Source organism: Myotis brandtii, unplaced genomic scaffold, assembly GCF_000412655.1.
Source record: "Myotis brandtii unplaced genomic scaffold, ASM41265v1 scaffold320, whole genome shotgun sequence".
NCBI lineage: Eukaryota > Metazoa > Chordata > Mammalia > Chiroptera > Vespertilionidae > Myotis > Myotis brandtii.
In genome coordinates this window covers 791,766-809,943 of record NW_005362270.1, presented here as the reverse complement: position 1 = coordinate 809,943, position 18,178 = coordinate 791,766, and the positions used below count along the sequence as shown (strand labels likewise).

At 48.3% G+C, this 18,178-nt stretch overlaps 1 protein-coding gene across 1 annotated transcript in view; it reads left to right on the top strand.

Moving 5' to 3' along the window:
- The window catches only part of GABBR2 (gamma-aminobutyric acid (GABA) B receptor, 2), a 319,570-nt gene that overhangs the window by 241,519 nt on the left and 59,873 nt on the right, over positions 1 to 18,178 (top strand). Inside the window, exons 11-12 of the mRNA XM_005870646.2 lie at positions 2,663 to 2,795; positions 15,197 to 15,304. Coding sequence (XP_005870708.1) covers positions 2,663 to 2,795; positions 15,197 to 15,304 — 241 coding nt within the window. The remainder of the gene's footprint in view (positions 1 to 2,662; positions 2,796 to 15,196; positions 15,305 to 18,178) is intronic.

The following is an 18,178-nucleotide window of genomic DNA, read 5'->3' as shown; positions in this document are numbered from 1 at the left end:
GATTGTAGGGCAATTTCCTAAAATGTGCTTCTCATTCGCTGCGATGTTATTCAATGTTTCGTGACCATGTGTGTACACTCACACACATGCACATACACACACACACACACACACACACACACACTTAAATACATACATACATGGGGCTACTCGTTACACAGGAGCCTCGGTCAGATAAGTTTGGGGAAGGCGGGCTTACATAAAACTGAAGGATCTAGGTCCATAGGCCTTCTCTGAGCTTTGTCTGTGCTCATGCAGTTTGTGCTGGCCCAGGAGGAGAAATCTAAAAGACAGCATTCCCCAGTGTCTTTTCCCCACCCCCAGTATCTTGGGGACGCACTGCTTAGGGGGTTCACTAAGTACAAGGCCTGGCACTTCATTGGTTGCAGCACACTGCAGTCCAGGAAGCCCCTCCCCAGATGACAGATGTGAGCACAGAAGCTCAGCGGCAAGGGCCACTGTCCAAGGCCACACTGCTGCACGTAGCAGAATCCATCCCCTTGATATCTGTTCCCTCACACATGCCCTTCACTCTCCAGAGGAGAGCAGCTCGCTTTCTGAGTTATTCTGGTCAGTGGTGGGTAGAACAGGTCACCATCCCAGGTGGTAGTGTTTACCAAGCACAGGCAGCTTCTTTGGTTTCCAGCTCCCAGCCTTGTGGGAGAGGGTGAGCAAGGACTCAGAGCAGGACCTTCTCAGTCACAGGCCCAGTGCCCACCCATGGGCAGCAAAGTTCTGCTATTGTGCCCAGAAGCAACGATGCATGACCTCCAGGGCTGCAAGGAACAAGCCCAATTCCAGGAGAACAGTTGTTTTTCTTTTCTTTGTTTGTAAAGGAGGAACCTCCAGGCTCTCGATTTTTTGTTGCTGTTGGTTTAGGTTGTTGTTTTTTTACTGCTGAGGCCAAACCTATTTCCTGAAGAACAAAAAGGAATTTTATTTGCCTGTTGTTTTATTTTCTTTATCACCAATAACACATTCACTGCCACACAAAAAAATTGAAGCAACTTTTGTCCACTGCATACAAACCTTAAATGATGAGCATTTGGCACAAGGCCTGGGCACATAAGTCTTAATTAACATTAGATTCCCTTTCCACAAGCTTCAAGAATTCCCATCACAGTGGTGAGTGGCCCCTAAAATAAGACTAAACTCTTTTAATTCCTAAACCACCCCATCTTAGCCTCCTGGGGAAAATTATCATTATTCTTTCCAATAGGCTGACATCTATGTGATTTTTCTTTTACTGGCTTTGCAGATTTAAAAATCTACAAAGATGTATGGGGGGAAATGTCACTAAAGTTCCAGATACCCCTCACTTTTGTCTTCCTAAATGCTACCTACAAAATTAAGGTCCCTTCCTCCTAGAAGCCTACCCAACTCCTGGCCTCTCCCCTCCCCAGCTTCCTGTGATAATAAGAATGAAGGTTCCTTAGCAGTTCCTGGTTTATAAGGGCCTCCAAGAACCCAGTCTCATTTCAGCTTCACATGTGCCCTTGGCAGTATGATCTGTGCTTTTATAGGTGAGGAAATTCAGCCAGCTAATTGCTTTGCCAACCTCTGTGCACCTCTGTGGGTAGCAGGGACCAAGCGCTGACCCATTGCTCCCAACTCGAAAGACCATGTAAATGGTCCCCAATTTACAGCAGGGTTTTTCTCTCTCTTCCACTTTGATACCACATTACACTTTTTAAATGTGGAAGGATTAATAGAAATACACATTCTGAAGGAAACTGTTCAGAGAAAAATTGATCATAATTACAATCTGCAAAAGAACACCTGGGTCATGGGGCACCTGAAAACCCAAGATGTTCTGAGTGGATTGTGCTAGGGGAGCCAGGCACCTCTGAGGGTGAACTCTAGCCGGCTGATGGTTTAACTAAGTCGTGGCTTGCTGGGCAGCTGGGAGTCACAGCAGAATTCCTGAAGGAAGTGAGAGAGAAGAATGTAGAGTTTGGAAGTATAAAAACTGCCCCCAACAGCAGCCTGAGATAGACAGTGGTAGAGGGTGGAGACAAGGACGCCATTGTCCACCTCCACTGCCTGGTGAGTGGGGGAGGTGTTCCTACCCAATGTGTGGCCCTCTTTGTGCAAGGGATAGTGTGAGCTTCAGGCAGCCAAAGTGGATGCTCATTCACTACAGTGGCCACAATTCCTGAGCAGACCTGAGTTCTCACCTATAGACCTCCTAGACCTAGTCCACTCAGCACAGGGGAGTGTGGTGGGGCCATCTTCCCTCTCACTGTGGATAGTTGCTGAACCTGAATGTAAAATTCTATAGATTTTGCATGTCTTCCCAGCCCCAGACACAAAAAGCTGTTGACTTAATGTTTTTGTGTAAATTAAAAATTAGTGGTTGAAGAAGCTGATGCTACAAGCTGTCCCTAGAGAAGTGGTGGGTGAACTTGACCAAGGAGGCAGGAAAATCAACAACTGGGAGTTGATAGCTGTCTGGGGTCCTTTAGTGAGGGGGAAACAGCCCCTAATACACAGGTCAGATAAGCATGTGGCACAGTCTTGGGGAGAGGGTAGTGGAGGAGGTCAGGACTTACATTTTTCTCTCCCCCTCTAGCCTTCGCAACAGTATACACAGTCGAAATATTTGCGGAAGGAATAACTACACTACCCGTTCTGTAACTGTAATATCTTCTTCTCTTGTCAGGCTGATAAAGATGTCGAGTCCATACATGAACAACCTCATCATCCTTGGAGGAATGCTCGCCTATGCATCCATCTTTCTCTTTGGCCTTGATGGATCCTTTGTCTCTGAAAAGACCTTCGAAACACTTTGCACCGTAAGTTTTTCTGCTTGTTCCAGTGGAACATGATCTAAGGTTTTCTTGGTGATCTCAACCATCAAAAACACACATGCAAACCCAGAGACTCATGAAAATACATGAACAGGCATAAGACAGTCCACTCACCTGTTCACACAATTTAACAAGGAAGTAGGTTGTTGCTTTCTGACCAGGATGGACTTAAATATTTGCCTGTAAAATTAAGATTATGAATTTGACAGGCCACTGAGAAATGACTGGATAACCTAGAAAAGTGAGGGAGAAAAATGACCACCCAGAAAAGCATCTGCACCTGGGCTCAGGGGCAGGGCCATTAAAAAGGAACAAACCCACCCATTTACCCCAATAACCATCACAGAATATAAGGAGAGAAGTCTGTATGCATAACTTTGAGTCCTATAGCAAAGAACATAATTGTTATTCTTTACTTAAGTAGTGTTTCTCAACCATTGTTTCCTATTGCCCTCCCCTCTAAGGAACCTTTTTAGATTTTTCCCTAATCATCCCTTCATGAAAATTTAATACCAAAGACATATATGTACCATATCTATATCTTTAGTTTCTATGTAAAAGAGTAATATTTGCCCTGCCAGAGTTGGGGAAGCTCAGTTGGTTGAGTTTCGTCCCATGCACCAAAAGGTTGCTGGTTTGATTCTCAATCAGGGCACATACCTGAGTTGTGGGTTTGACCCCCAATCAGGGAGCATATGGAAGGCAGCCAATAGATATTTCTCTCACACATTGATGTTTCTCTCTCTCTCTCTCTCTCTCTCTCTCTCTCTTTCTCTCTCTCTTTTCCAACCCCACCCCCTTTATCTCTCTAAGCATGTCCTCGGGTGAGGATATATAAAAAAAAAGAGTAATATGTTTTCATATTCAAGACCCACTGTTGGCCCCCTTGGGAACTATACCACCCCAATGAAAATGCATATATTTAATGGAGCCCAAACAATGTAACTTATTTACTATATTTTAGAAATAATATTTTGAAAATTAATTAACATGTTTTGAATTATTGTTGCCCAGTTGTTGGTGTTATTATTATTTTAGGAATAATTCATTAGCAGTTGACAATTGTGTAGCACTAACTCTCGGTGGAAAGTATCATCAACTTACTTTTTAAGATGAGGATGACCAGTTGAGATTTATTTCTGGACTTTGACCACTGTGATCTCTCAAAAACTGGGTTAGCCATTTGGGTCTCTCTCTGTTGTCCCAATTGCATCTAATTCTCTGCCTGGAAAATCAGAGCTAGAAGGGATGGTCAAAGGATTGGTGATGATGAAATAAATCCAAAAGCAGCTCTTTTGTTGGGAGTAATGTAGGCCCCATTTTGGGAAGCAGGCTCTTAGCTTGTACCTGCTGCTCTAAAATCTCAGTATCGCCCACTACTGACAGCGATGGATTGAAAGTTGGCAGGGAGGGCAAAACAAGCAGAGAACCCCTCATACTTGCTGCAGGTCATCACTACCACCTTGGACTTTCTGGGCTGCATCGGATCCCTGTGCTCTGAGACAGCAGGTGGAAAAGAAGGAAGCCCCTTGGATCTTACATTGTACGGGATGATGCTCCCCTGATTTCTGCAGATTTTTAGATTGGACTGACTCTTACACATGTGCCCGCAACCCAGGTACATGCCCTTGACCGGAATTGAACCTGGGACCTTTCCGTCCGCAGGCCGACGCTCTATCCACTGAGCCAAACCGGTTTCGGCTGGACTGACTCTTACATGGTGTCAAGAAATTGTTAATGTTGCCCAGGAACATCAGTATTAATTGTTTAGCAATTGAGAACCTTTCCTACATGCTTACCTTGTTCGAAAGATTCCATTTGAGAAGTGGGTGATCATGTCCCTGATACCCCAGATGGGTGGTGAGTCAGTCGGGTACTCAGGCGTCCACCCTCTCTGGGTGGACCTGGGGGGCAGTCAAACCCCAAGTCCTGCAGGGCTCACTCAGTTCAAACTTCCTATTCTGAGTTTGTTATTCCAAGCCCAGCACGCCCCCTCTGCTTTATTCCACCTTTCTGGGGGTAATGAAGATGAATTCAGGAGTCACAAGTCCCCCATCTGCCTGGCATCAGGGCACCTGAAGTTAGTTTCTGAAGAAGCTGAGCTGCTCAGAAGTCCATGTGATTTTTCCCTCAAGAGTATGACCCTGTGGCCAAGGATGGTGACTTCAGTACGTGGGAGTCTTGCTCGTTTTGGGGAAGGTGTGAAGCCCATGAAGTCTCCTACATTTCTGCATCAGTGTGATTTTTGTGCCCTGGGGCGCCTTGCAATTTCCTGGGTGTCATGTGTGTCTATGGGCAGCTTTCCTGGGCACTGGTGAGGCTTGAGCAAGGCGCTGCTCCTGAGGCACCCTAAAGAAGTCAAGTGAGGAGAACAAGGCTTTCCTCTTCCCTCTGTGCTCGGAGACACCCTCCCCAAGCTTGAGGAGACCATAATGGAAGTACTACCAGGGGCAGATAAATGACTTCTAATTTACACAGTGCTCTGACCCCTCTATGACCCACCTCAGTCTCCCAGCCAAGAATAAGGGCATCAGAGCTCTACCCTGTGTCTAGCTCCCCACCACTTACTCCCTGCCTCCTGGGAACACATTCACTGGCCTGGTCGTGTTTCCTGCAGAGAGACTTGAGCCCAACCCTCTGAGACTCTCTCCCACCTAGAAAGGAGCTCCTGACATCCCCCCCTGCTCACAGCACAGGTGCTTCCCGGGGTGTGACCCAAATCCCTCAAACACTGGGTGACGCAGGCTAGGGAGCAAAAAAGGGACATCCCCCACACCGGGTTTTTTCTTTTAATGAAGCCTGACATTCTATTCTGGGAGTCGCTCTCATTTGTGCGAGGGAAGGTTGTCCTGGGAAGCCTGGCAAAGCGGTATGAATAAACCATAAAGTGCTTCACAAATCAGCATTAGCTCCGCACACGAGGGCTCTGGGAGGACGCAGGGCCCGGTTCTCACCACCCCGGAGGATTCATTTATCTGCAGTCAGGGCTGTTTCGGTGGCTCTGCAGAGGGGAGCCACATTCATGACTGTGGGGAAAAGACATCGATTAACAACTCTGGATTGAATTGGGTCAGCACAGATGTGTGCATGGGTCCTTTCTTTAATAATTCCAAAATTGCTCAGGAAGGGGAACAGAAAGCTCTTGAGTCTGGAGCCCAAACATCAGGACCCAACAGGTGCAATTTGGGTTGTGCTCCACATGCTATTCCAGGGGTTGGCCCCCTTATTTCACTTGCTCTCTTGGTCTCTGTTCTCTCCAGACCTAAGTGGCTGCTCCAGTGAACTCCCACCAAGGGGGAGAAGGAGATAGAAGCAGTGAACACAGATTTCAAACAACAGCCCAGGTTTCACTCCCACCTCCTACACTTATTAGCTCCAACCGTGGCAAGTGACATAGCATCTCTGTGCCTCGGTGTTGTCATCTGTAAAGTGAGTGTAATGAGCACAGGATCAGTGTGTGGGCTAAATTAGCTGATTTAGACAAGCTGCCTAGAACATGGGATGACTGTGGAAGCGGGGATGGGGAGGGGGAAAAAGGGATAGGCATCTTTCTCCCCATCAAAGTACAATTTCCTGGAGCCCCACTCTGCTCTGTGGGAAATCTTGTAGGACAAAGGACAAGGTGGACCATGGCGCCAGCTTCAGATGTAGAGCAGTGTAAGTCACAGTTCAGTTCCTTCTGCTGCCATATGAATGTCACTCTTTTTCTTTTTTTAGAGTTCAGCATAGAAACTAAACACAAAGATAAACCATGAACATCACCTCAGGAAGAAACCTATGACAGTCACAAGTCGATGCCTCTCTAGGGGCTGTGCTTCTGCTCGGAAGGGCCATTATAACTTGGACAGGGGGTGGCTTATGTGTGAGCACACGCACACACACACACACACACACACACACACACACAGCTACTGCTGGGGAAGCAGTTTCACTTAGTTCCCATCCCCCACTCCTTCTGACCCTTTCCGGAATCTTCCCAGCCTGGTTTCAGCAAGTCTTGCAAATAGCTCCAGCTACACTGCTGTCTCCCTGGACACTGTGTGGGTAGTGGAATCACCATAGCAACATGGCCCCTGTGGGCACGGAGCTGCCTATGAGGACAGTGTTGGGTGTGAGCCAGAGCCCAGGTGCCAGGGGCAGGGGGTGGGGAAGGCCCCATCACAGCTTACACACTGACCTGGCTCAGGAATCCCAGCCCCTGGCAGCCAGAGAAGGAGTAGGGAAGAGGAAAGGCACCCATCCTCCTTGTAGAGTCTTAGGCAGAAACCCCAGCAGGAGTGTGGAGGGTGAGGGGGGACTCTGCAGTGAGGATGAGAAGACTCAGGTGGTCTTGGATTCCAGCGAGCACAGGTCTCAACAGCCTTGGGCACTCCCAGAACATTCCTGGTGATGGTGCTGTGTGAATGCCCTGAGCCCCTGCCCTCATGAAATTCAGCACTCTCAGCTGTGCTTTACCAAGGCCAGCTTGCCGCCAGATGCAGCCTTTCCTTCAAATCCCCACAACTGCCTGATAGGGCCAGGTTCACTGTCCCCACTTTATAGGAGAGAAAACCAGAACTCGGTTTTCCATGGCCAAATGGCAGAATTGGAGCTTGGAACTAGCTTTGTGGGACTATAAAGACATCTGAAACATTTCATTCATCTTTTTTTATGAGATATTTTGATTTTTTTTTAAAAGCTGGTTTATACGAGGAGAAACAGATCAGCTGAATTCTTAGGGTTGTGGTCAACATATATCACAACCAAAATTTTTGTTCATTCAGATTTTTTTAAATTGAGATGTAATTGATATACCACAAAAATTCACCCTTTCATGGTATACAGTCCAGGAGTTTTAGTGTGTTTTTGATGCATCCCCAAAGTATATCAGAGGGACTCGCACATAAGAGAGTTGCAGTCAGACTGCTTGCATTCAAAGCCCAACTGCACTACTTCCCAGCTGTGTGTTGAAGTTACTTAACATCTCTGAACCGTAGTTTATTCCTCTCTATAGTGGGGATAATAATAGGGTTGTGAGGATTAAACGAGATAGTGTATGTAAAGCACTTAGTGTCTGCCACATAATAAGATTCAGTAAATGTTAGCCATTGTCACATGAATGAATGAGTGAGTGAGTGATGGGATTGTGTTCACCTCTGGCCAGTGCTGAGAGAGACACTGATAAGGCAGAGTAAATTTGGGGTGAAGAAGAGGCTGGACAGTGGGGTTGGTCAATTGGGTGTAGATACAGTCATGGTGACTTTGGCTTTATATGGTCTTGCTCTGCTAGAACAGTCACCTGAAATGTTTCCCCAGAAAGGCTTTGCTGTACTCCAAACCCTAGAGGGCATTTTCTGTGCGGGTCTTACTTAAAGGATCCTGGGCAAGACAGGGACACACACCTGGACTGCCTTGGGACACACACCAAATCTCTCCACCACCCTTGCCCCAGGAAGACAAGGCAGGCCTAGAGACCCCAGGCTGAAGCCAGGTCTTTCAGCCCCAGGGTACATGCTTTCTCCTGGCTTTCTACAAAACAGAGGTCTGGGGCTTGCTTTTGGACAGCCTGGGTCTTCCTTCTTGCCCTCTCACTAGTGATTGCCTGGGGTGAGCAGACAGAATGAAACAGAAGGCCCTTTTCAGGACCTTGGACAGCAGGAAAGCACTGCCCCCCGCCCCCCCCCCCCCCCCCCCCGCCCGCCCTGCCAGCTACCAGGGCTTCATCCCCTGCTGCCTGACTTCCTGACCTGGGGCCCACATACCTCTGTGGTAACAGGAGGCCCAGTGCACAGCAGCCCATCATCTGTCAGAACAGACCTACCAGAGAGGCTGTGTGTCCATTTTCCTGCTTATCCCCAAAAGAGCAATGAAAGCCCTTCTCTCTGCCAGGCAGCCCTTCCCAAAATCAATTGAACAAGCAGCTGAGCTGAAATTGTTCCGGGCATAGATTTTTCCTTCCATTTGGAGATATGCTCTAATTGGTTTTTTTTCCTTTTTCATAGTTGAGACTGAGATGGTATTGCCTGCCTTAAGTTTTTTACCCCCACCCCATGGATGTATGTGTTCAAGGCAGTGGGCAGAGGGGCCCAAGTATTTTATAGCTGAGGAGACAAAAGGAAATATGTTAACATCAGAAGACGAAATATGTTTAAGACTTTGAGAGAGAAAACAAAGTAGCTATTTATCTTGTGTTGATGAATCAGGAGAGACTTGTAGCAGAGGCAACATATTAGAAACAGAATCATTAGAGCTCCTTAGAATCTTCTAGTTTATTTGGCATCGTGGAGCTACACAAAAGGGAGAGATAAAATAAAACCTCCCTCAGTGCAGGAAATGTCCCTACAGCACCACGATAGGGGGTCCTCCAAGCTCTGCTTAAATATATGAAGTGACAGGGAGCTCAGTACCTCACAGATAATATATTTCATTTGGGTGGAAGGGACCACTGAGGCCATGAACTCAGCCTCTGTTGCAGTTGATTGCTCCAATTCCCTCTGTGGTCTTTCTGCATGTACTTGGTCAGCTCGACTTGCACATTTCTGGTGACAAAGAGTTAATTACCTCTTTATCTGGGTCACCTAGCCTGATCACCTCTCAGTGCTGGCTAAAGGCAGGCAAAGCAGGCTCTGCCTCTCAGAAGCACTGTCTCATGGGATTGGCAGACAGGTCATCATGTAGATGTCATCTCAGTGTGACCAGCACAGCAGAAACAAGTGTGAGGGCAGAAGTCACAAGGAGGAGGTAGCCATGACCTCCCTACAAGGTCTGGGAGGGCTTCTCAGAGGAGGTGGCCCATGATTTAGATTTTAGAGGACAAATGAGAATGTGTGAATGAGATAAAAAGAGGAATGGCATTCTGAGTGGAAGAAATAGCTGGTGCCAGGCCTGGCAGCATGAGCCTGGGTGGTGCATGGGGAACATTTATGCAGCATGGAATTGCTTGTGTGTGAAGTGCCATGTGGGGAGTGACAGGAGAGGTATCCGGGTGGTTGGGGCTGCACCCTGCTAAGAATCCGGAGTTTAATCTGAAGGCTTGCTGGGGCTGTGAAGAGTTTAATCCTGGAGAGACCTGCTTATATTGGCATTGGATGGATGAGCAGGAGGTGAGGGCAGAGGTAGGAGGCGCTATCTGGAGGCACCTGCATGGCCTAGTGAGTGTTGATAAGGAACACGTGAACAAAAATCAGACATTGATTAAGAACCTCAGAGGCATTATTGTTATCCCCACTTCACAGATGAGGAAATCAAGGCTCCAAGAGGTTACAAGACCTGCCCAGGTTCACATAGATAACAAGTGACAAAGCCATGATTAAACCCATGTCAGTCTGACTCCAGAGCACTGCTGACTAATGTGGATAGCACCATGGGAACAGAGAGAGGGGGTACTCACAAGAGACATGGGAGTAAGATGGCAGAGCCCTGGCAGAAGACAGAGCCTACCCGCTGGTTCACATAAAGAGAGGTGTGGGTGGGGTTAAGGAAGCAAACATGGGTGTGGAGGCCCTGAGAGACCACTCCTAGGCCTGAAGGGTAAAGAAAGGAGTGTCTTCCTGAACCTGGAAAGGACTAGAGCCATGGGAGGAGCCAGCTACAGCCAGAGAAACAGCATGGACACAGTGGCAGCAGGGAGCACATTGCCCTATCTTCTCTCTCCTGGCACCTTCCAGTCTCCTGGTGGGGCCTTTAGATCCAGCCAGAAACCAGAGGGCAAGGGAGCCCAGAAGTTGCTAACTTGGGATCCCACCTCTGAGAGCACAGAGAGGGCAAAGGACAGGACTTGGGTGGGGGAGACAGAAGGAGATGGGCTTGGGGAATGACTAAAAGAAAGAGAGTCAGGGAGGATTCCTGGGATACTTCCAGATCCCTAACGTGGGTGACAGGTGGATAATGGCACTGCTCCCTGAGTTGGGAAGAGATGGAGCTGCTCAGGGGAAGCTGATGGGCTCAGCTTTGGCTGTGAGTGTGTAGGTTTTATGGGACAGCTAAGTGTTACCTAAGTCTCCAGAGACAGGGACATATGCTGGTCTGGAGCTCAGAAGAAAGATAGGAACTGGGAAAGAGGTAAGGGAATTGTCAGCACAAAAGTGGTTGAAGCCTGAAAGTGGGGGGTGATAACCCACAGAGAGCCCTTAAATCAGCAGGTCTGAACCCTGGGGTCCACTCCCATCTTAAAGAGGTGGAGAGAAACGTAATACATCCCTTTTGCAGGAGCCTAACCAGCGCTGACCCTGAGCAGAGCCAGCCTGGGGTGGGCGTCTCTGTGGGGATCCCACCGTCCTGCTTTCAGGGTCTTTCCTCTAGTGTGCTTTCATCACTGTCCGAAGAGCTGTCTCCGAATGGGGCATGAACCCACTGGGATCTTCTTAAGGAAGAATATACTACAGCTTTTATTTACCTTTTATGTAGAAAAAATGAAAGCAAGTAAGCTTTACTAATATTTAATACTTGAACTGACCCTGGGGCCCGGCCCAGTGGGTGTGTCTAGTGGTCTTTATGCAGGAACTCTCTGGAGAAGGGAGTGTTGGTCAATCCATCACACCAGAGAGTGATGGGGCATAGTGTTGACAACCCCCAAGACAACCCCCAGCTCAGAAATTCACTAGAAGGATTCAGCATTAGTGGTACTCAGCAATGATTTATTACATCGAAAGACCATAAAGAAAAATCAGCAAAGGGAAAATGTTCAGGCGATGAAGACCGGGGAAAACCAGGTGCAAGCTTCCAAGAGCCTCTCCCAGTGGATTCACACAGGATGTGCTTAATTCCCCAGCAACAAATTGTGACAACACATGAAATGTTGTCTACCAGGGAAGCTCACTAGACACCCAGTCCCCTCAGGGTTATTATCGGGGGTGGGTGCCTAGCACAGACCAAAATCCCAGACTCCCAGAGAGAAAGCAGGTGTGTAACATAGGCCAGGTTGTTTGCACAAACAGTTCGGGCACAGAGAGTCACTCTGATCATTGAGGGGATGGTGGGAACCCTCCCCAAATCCAGGTTCACAGACAGCAGCTTAAGGGCCAGCCTTGCCAGCAGGCCTGTCTGAGGACACAGTCTGCTATGCCTGCAACTCTTTTCTGCCCAGAAATCCTCAACCATTCTTTGCTCTCAGTCTGTGGCAAGATATTGCAGTTTCCAGATGCCAGCTTCAATTTATATGATTGAGTTTTAGCTAACTTAACTCATTTATATCATTGAGTCTTAATGAATTTAGGCCTCACAAAATAGACAAGTGGCCTGAAAATGATTACTTTAAAAAGAACACACATAAGTCAAGCAAATATAATGCTAAGCACATTGGAGTGACACTTCTACCCGAAACAGATCTTTGTCAGCCACCTGATGAGGTAAAAGTGATGCTATTATTTCATCCTTTACCATCCTTTTAAAATTTCCATGTTCTGTGTATGTTCATGTTGAAAACTGTTTTTTCTGCTAGGAGAACATGATCAAGATGTATGAAAGCCATTGGTCTTAACAATGCCAACCCATTTGCTTTGGGAGTGTGTTGAGATCACTCAGGATAGGGTCCTCAGGCTGGTCAGCCACCTGGTGTGTTCTGTCCCTTTGACAGCTGACTCCTGGGCATGGATGAACCTGATTTGGGTTAAGGAGACTCTGTTTGGGGAGAAGGGAGCACGGTGTGGGGGAGAGAGGGCTTGACTGGGCCCAGGCGCTGAGTTCCAGGCTCAGCTCTGGCGGAGCTGTGTGGCGTAGATGACAGAAACATCTTAAATGCTATCTCAGCTTCCTCACTGGCAGAGTGGTTTTCTCACTCAACTGACAGCTCCAAAAGCATCACCCTGGTTTTTGTTGTTGTTTTGTTTGTTTGTTTTTATCATATGTACTTAGCCTCTAATAATAGTCTTTGACTTGTAGTGGTTTATACTTAGAATTTTTCAACTTGCAAAAATGATTCCCATTCAGTAGAGATCTACTCTGAATTTTGACCTTTTTCTGGACTAATGATATGTGGTACATTATTCTCTCACTAGAGGCCCAGTGCACAAATCCGTGCATGGGTTAGGTCCAGCTGGCCTGCCCCAATCAGGGCTGATCGGGCTGAGCCAGCCCGGAGGAGGGGATGGAGGAGGTGGGCCAGCTGGGGGCAGGAGCCGCAGGAGGTTGGCTGGCTGGCCCCGCCCCAGATCGGGCTGGTTGGCTGGCTATAGTGCAAGTCATAGCGATCGGTCATTCCGGTTGCTTGGCTTTTATATATATAGATGATGCTGGGCAGCAGCAGTGAGATAATGGAAGTGATCTGAGCACTTTAAGGTAGGCTAGGCTAAGCTAGAATGGTCAGTTGGTTAGGTGTATTAAATGTATTCTCACTTACAGTGGGTTTATTGGGACATAACCCCATTTCGTAAAAAGAGAACCACCTGTACTTACTCAATGAACATAAGAAGGAATGAACAAATGCGTGAATGAGATGATCTTTAAGATCCTATGAAACTCTAATAGACTAAGCATGTATGATCTAGTCATTGAATGAGCTCAGGTCTAAATTTGCAATAATTGGCTCCTTCCCCTCTTTGTTCTGTTTACTTTCCTTGCATACTGGCATTATAATATGGGTGATACTGTGGCCATCCTATGCCTTCTCTAAAGGACTGATTCATTCTTGCCTGTCTGATTTCTCCTTGTTTTTGAAATTAAAAAAAAAAATGGTAAGTGTCCACCTGTACATTGTCAGCATTCCTACCTCACATGTCCATGTTTCTGAAAAATAACTGTAATGCTGTCATCCTTTCTGGACTTAGAGGGTTCAGCGTTGCAGTCTACCCAGCTTGTTCCTATTTTCACAAATAAAGTAGAAAGGGGAAATGCTTTGTCTCTGAAAAGCTGGAGAGCCAAGTGTCCAGGAAGGCAGAATGAAGGGACTCCATGAAGGCACTTGGCTGGAACATTTCTGGGAACTTCCTGCACATGCTGACAGCAAACTTGGGCTGGGCAAATCTGCTGTGTCCAGTTCCTCTGGCCACCAAGGGCCTGACCTGTCTGGTCTAGCCTGGCTATCTCTCTCTCTTACCGCATCCACCTTCTTGTGTTCAGCTGAGGCAGGTGAGGACTTTTCAAAGGAAATTTAGCACAATAGAGCTGAGGAAAAGCAGAGGAAAAACCAAAGCCTAGAACTAGAGTTCACAGAGCAGCCAGCTTTTTTGTCCCAGTGAGCAGGAGGCCCCAGTGGCACACAGCCCGGGGCTGGGCCCAGCCTGGGGCTAGGCGAGTGTCCTGCGTATTGGAGGGTGTCCAGTACAGCTGGTGAGGATGAAGTCTGGAGAGGCTGGTCATGATGGCAGTGCAGGCAGGGAATGGGCATTCAGAAAGCGCCCAAACCTAACAGATGGTGACTGGCCCTTTGCAACCTGCAGGGATCCGAGCTATTGGTGCCTGTCGAGGCTGGCAGTTCCCATCAGTCACCAGCCCAGGGCTGGGGATCAGGGTACATCTTTGTCCTGAGGAACAGGCAACAGCCAGACAGAGTCTTAGTCCTGAGCAGGGACCCATGGTCCAGCATGGGCTCAGGGACCAGGCTGGCCTAGCACTGAGTAACCAGACTCCTGAGGTCGCAGTTCAGTAGGCGCTAAGTGGCCTAACTGTGGTGGGAGGGCCGGGGTGGCTGGGCAGCAGAATCTGGGCAGCATCCACTCCTCTCTTCCTCCAAATGCCTGAGGAAAGAGGCCCTGGGCGGAGTGGGAAGGTCCTAGCCCTTTTCCTCTGGCCTTCCTCCCTAAATGAGCAGCCCCTCATGATGGCCTGGAGCTGGCCTGGTGCACAATGTGTCCTCCAGGGCCAGCTCTAGCCAAGTCCTGCCTTTTTCTACCAAAGTGCTGGGTTTGCTGAACACTGAGGGGACCCATCACGGGCTCGTTCACCTGCCCAGGCTCAGCCCCTGTGGCTCAGTTACTTCCTCCACCCACTGCCCAAAACACAGGACCCATAGAAGAGGTTCTGGGGCCACTTGGTCTCCTATAGATTCAAGTGAAGAAACAGAGAAGGCAGCAATTATGTTCCCTTCTGCAGGTCTGTCTCCCCACATGGAAGGCACTCAAGGAAGAAAGGAAAGAGGGAAGGCCAGAGGGCTGTCCTGGGGCCCTCAGTGGGCCCTCAGTGGTCCTGGGGCCTTTCATGCCTCTCTCTGTGGCTGGCTTCCTTGGGGCCTAATCAAAGGCAGGATTTGAATCTCAAATGCCTCAGTGCCCAGGGCCCTGGATCCAGCAAGTGGCTGATAGAACTAAATGTCTATCAAATTGAAATGCAATTGAAGGACTGTTGATATTAGTAAAACTCTATGAAATGTAGAGTGTCTGTTCCCATCATCTAGAGTCCCCTTGTTGGGAAACTCTCATAAATGACGGTCCACCTAGGAGATGTTAATGCTTGTGTTTTCTCATGGCCTCTAGGTCAGGACCTGGATTCTCACCGTGGGCTACACAACCGCCTTCGGGGCAATGTTTGCAAAGACATGGAGGGTCCACGCCATCTTCAAAAATGTCAAAATGAAGAAGAAGGTAATCACTCCTTCTGTTTCAGGGTGTCTGCAGTGCCCAGTTCACATTTATTTAACAAATATTTATTAAGCATCTACTATGTGCCAGGCACAAGGCTATTTGCTGGGAATTCAAGATAAACACAATCCCTGCCCCACCCCACCCCATCTACACCTTCAGTCACTTGCAAAAATCATACAGTTAACAAAGGCTTTCCCATGCACAGTGATAAGGGCTGATCAGGGACATATTGGGGGGGGGGGGGGCGGGGTACGAGTACTCAGGGAAGGCTTCCTGTAGTAAGTGTCACCTTGCTGAGGCTGGAGGGTGAGTGGGGATTAGCCAGACAGAGGCTGGGGAGTTTTCGAGCCCTATAGAGGGAATAGTGCACAGAGGCCTGGGGAGGGGAAGGTGTATTCTTATTGCTGAAAGAGATTCAGTATGGCTGGGGCACGGGATTCGTGGGGACAGGGTAGTGAAGAGGCTCCAGGGGAAGGCAGGAGTCATGGTAAGGAATCTGAACTTTAACTTTTGAGCACTGGGATCCCTTAAAAGAGGGGAGTGATACAGGACAGGGACCTGATTTAATCATTCCATGTTCAAAGAGGCCCTTGGAAGACAGGAGTTCTGTCTTCATGTGGGTGGAAAGCATTTGTCACCAGCCTGCTGACTAAGCTTGATTCTTAGGATGTCAGAGAGAAACTTTCTCCAACACTGTCCCTTTAATTCTTCCAGTGGTGCTGTTCCTCCCTTGCTCCTAGATAAAATTTGGGGCAAGTCTCATGACTTTGAAGGTCCTCTGTCAGCAACTAATATGTGAAGTCCATCATAATATCCAAAATTTCAAGCTGCATTCAAGGGCACAGCTTCTCCCTCCCCAGCTCAGCCCTGTGGCAGGCCTGCCACCTGCCCTGGGAGAAGGGGTGCAGGTGGGCTGTTTTTCTCTTTTACCAGCTCATTCCCAAGGTTTCTGAACCCTCCAGAGTTGGAGCTTGGAGTAGTAGAAGGGGCAGGAATGACCTTACTTGCCAGTAGCTGACATTGGGCTTGCTGGGCCTGGCATGGATTAAGCAGGCCCTTTAGACTCTCTGGGTGTCTTTGTGGGTTTTCCAAAGGCTCCATTACTGGGACTTTCTCTCCAGCGGTGCCCTTTACAGGGGTGAAATACTCTGCCAGTTGGCCATTGTGGCTTCTTCTTCCACCCTGAGCATCTGGCGGTTCCCCCACTCCTGGGCTCAGCTCACCCTCCAGCTTATCTTGTTCAGGGCCACACAGCACTCCCTTGCCCTGTGAGCCACTTCTGCTATGCAAGAGGCACTCGTACATCCTTCACTCTTATAATCTCAAGGATTTTGGATTGACCCCACTGTAACAGACGCCCCCTTTTTTGCCTCCTCCCCCCACCTCAAGGGCAGCTGGCCAGCCTGTCATCCCCTCCCATAGGCTTCTCGGACAACAGTCAGGCATTAGTTCATTGCGTTCCCCTCCCCAGGCTGCAGGAACCCCTATCAGTCAAGCAACCTGAGTGCTCTTTGTAAAACCTCTCTCTTGATTTGAGGTCAGGGAGGAACCATCCCCACTCCCCACCTTCTCACCTTTGGGGAGGGAGGTCTCAGAACATCATGACACCGCTTTCCAAAATTCCTCTTCTTGATTCAACCCCCCCCCCCCCAACCTCTCCCCCCACACACACACTCTTACTTTGTAAACCCCTGACGTGGGTATAACCTGTTTACAGACATCTCCCCTGCATTGTGGTCTCATCCCACTTTGGAACATGGTGCGTGTTGTTCTGATTCTTCATCCCAAGCTTGTGTTTGCCATCTGGTTACTGGGTTATGAGCCCTGGCATCTGGGGCAGACAGCAGGTGTGCCCAGTGCAGTGGGGCCAGCAGGCAAAGTAGGAAAGCGGGCATCTACTCCCTGCTTCACCACTGACCTGCCGTGGGACTTCAGGCAAATCTCTTCATGTTTCAGAGCCTCTATGTCAGTGATGGCGAACCTTTTGAGCTCGGCGTGTCAGCATTTTGAAAAACCCTAACTTAACTCTGGTGCCGTGTCACATATAGAAATTTTTTGATATTTTCAACCATAGTAAAACAAAGACTTATATTTTTGATATTTATTTTATATATTTAAATGCCATTTAACAAAGAAAAATCAACCAAAAAAATGAGTTCGCGTGTCACCTCTGACACGCGTGTCGTAGGTTCGCCATCACTGCTCTATGTCCTTATCTATAAAACGGGGACGTGTTGAAATGACTTTGTTTCCTGAGCTGTGATTCTGCCTGGCACCCAGTGGCACCTCTTGCTGGTCATCCTCACCACTCACCTCTTCCACTGCCAGCACTACTTTAGGAGCAGCTCTCCAGACTGGGGGGAGGATGGGGTAATCCTCCCTTCTCTGTCCCCTGCCCCTTAGGAAAGCTGCAGGCTGCATTTAGAGGGAGGAAAGAGCCCTACTTGGCCACCCACTGCCCGTGCTCACCTGTAGGGCCCTTTCCTTCCTTTCCAGCACTTGTATAAGATGAGAAGCCTGGTTAGCCACTCTTGTCAGCCCTGGCTGCACATTACAATCAAACGGGAGCTCTGGAAAACTACAAGAAGTAAGCCAGCCCAGGCCAGCTGAAACCAAACTCTAGGGCTGGGGCTGAGCATCGGGAGTTTTGGGATTGTCCTAAGCGATACTAATAGACAGATCAAAGCTACACAGTGAGGGCTGGACTGGCCAGAGCAGCATCAACAGCATCTAGGACAGTGGTTCTCAACCTTCCTAATGCCGCGACCCTTTAATACAGTTCCTCATGTTGTGGTGACCACCAACCATAAAATTATTTTCCTTGCTACTTCATAACTGTAATGTTGCTACTGTTATGAATCGTAATGTAAATAT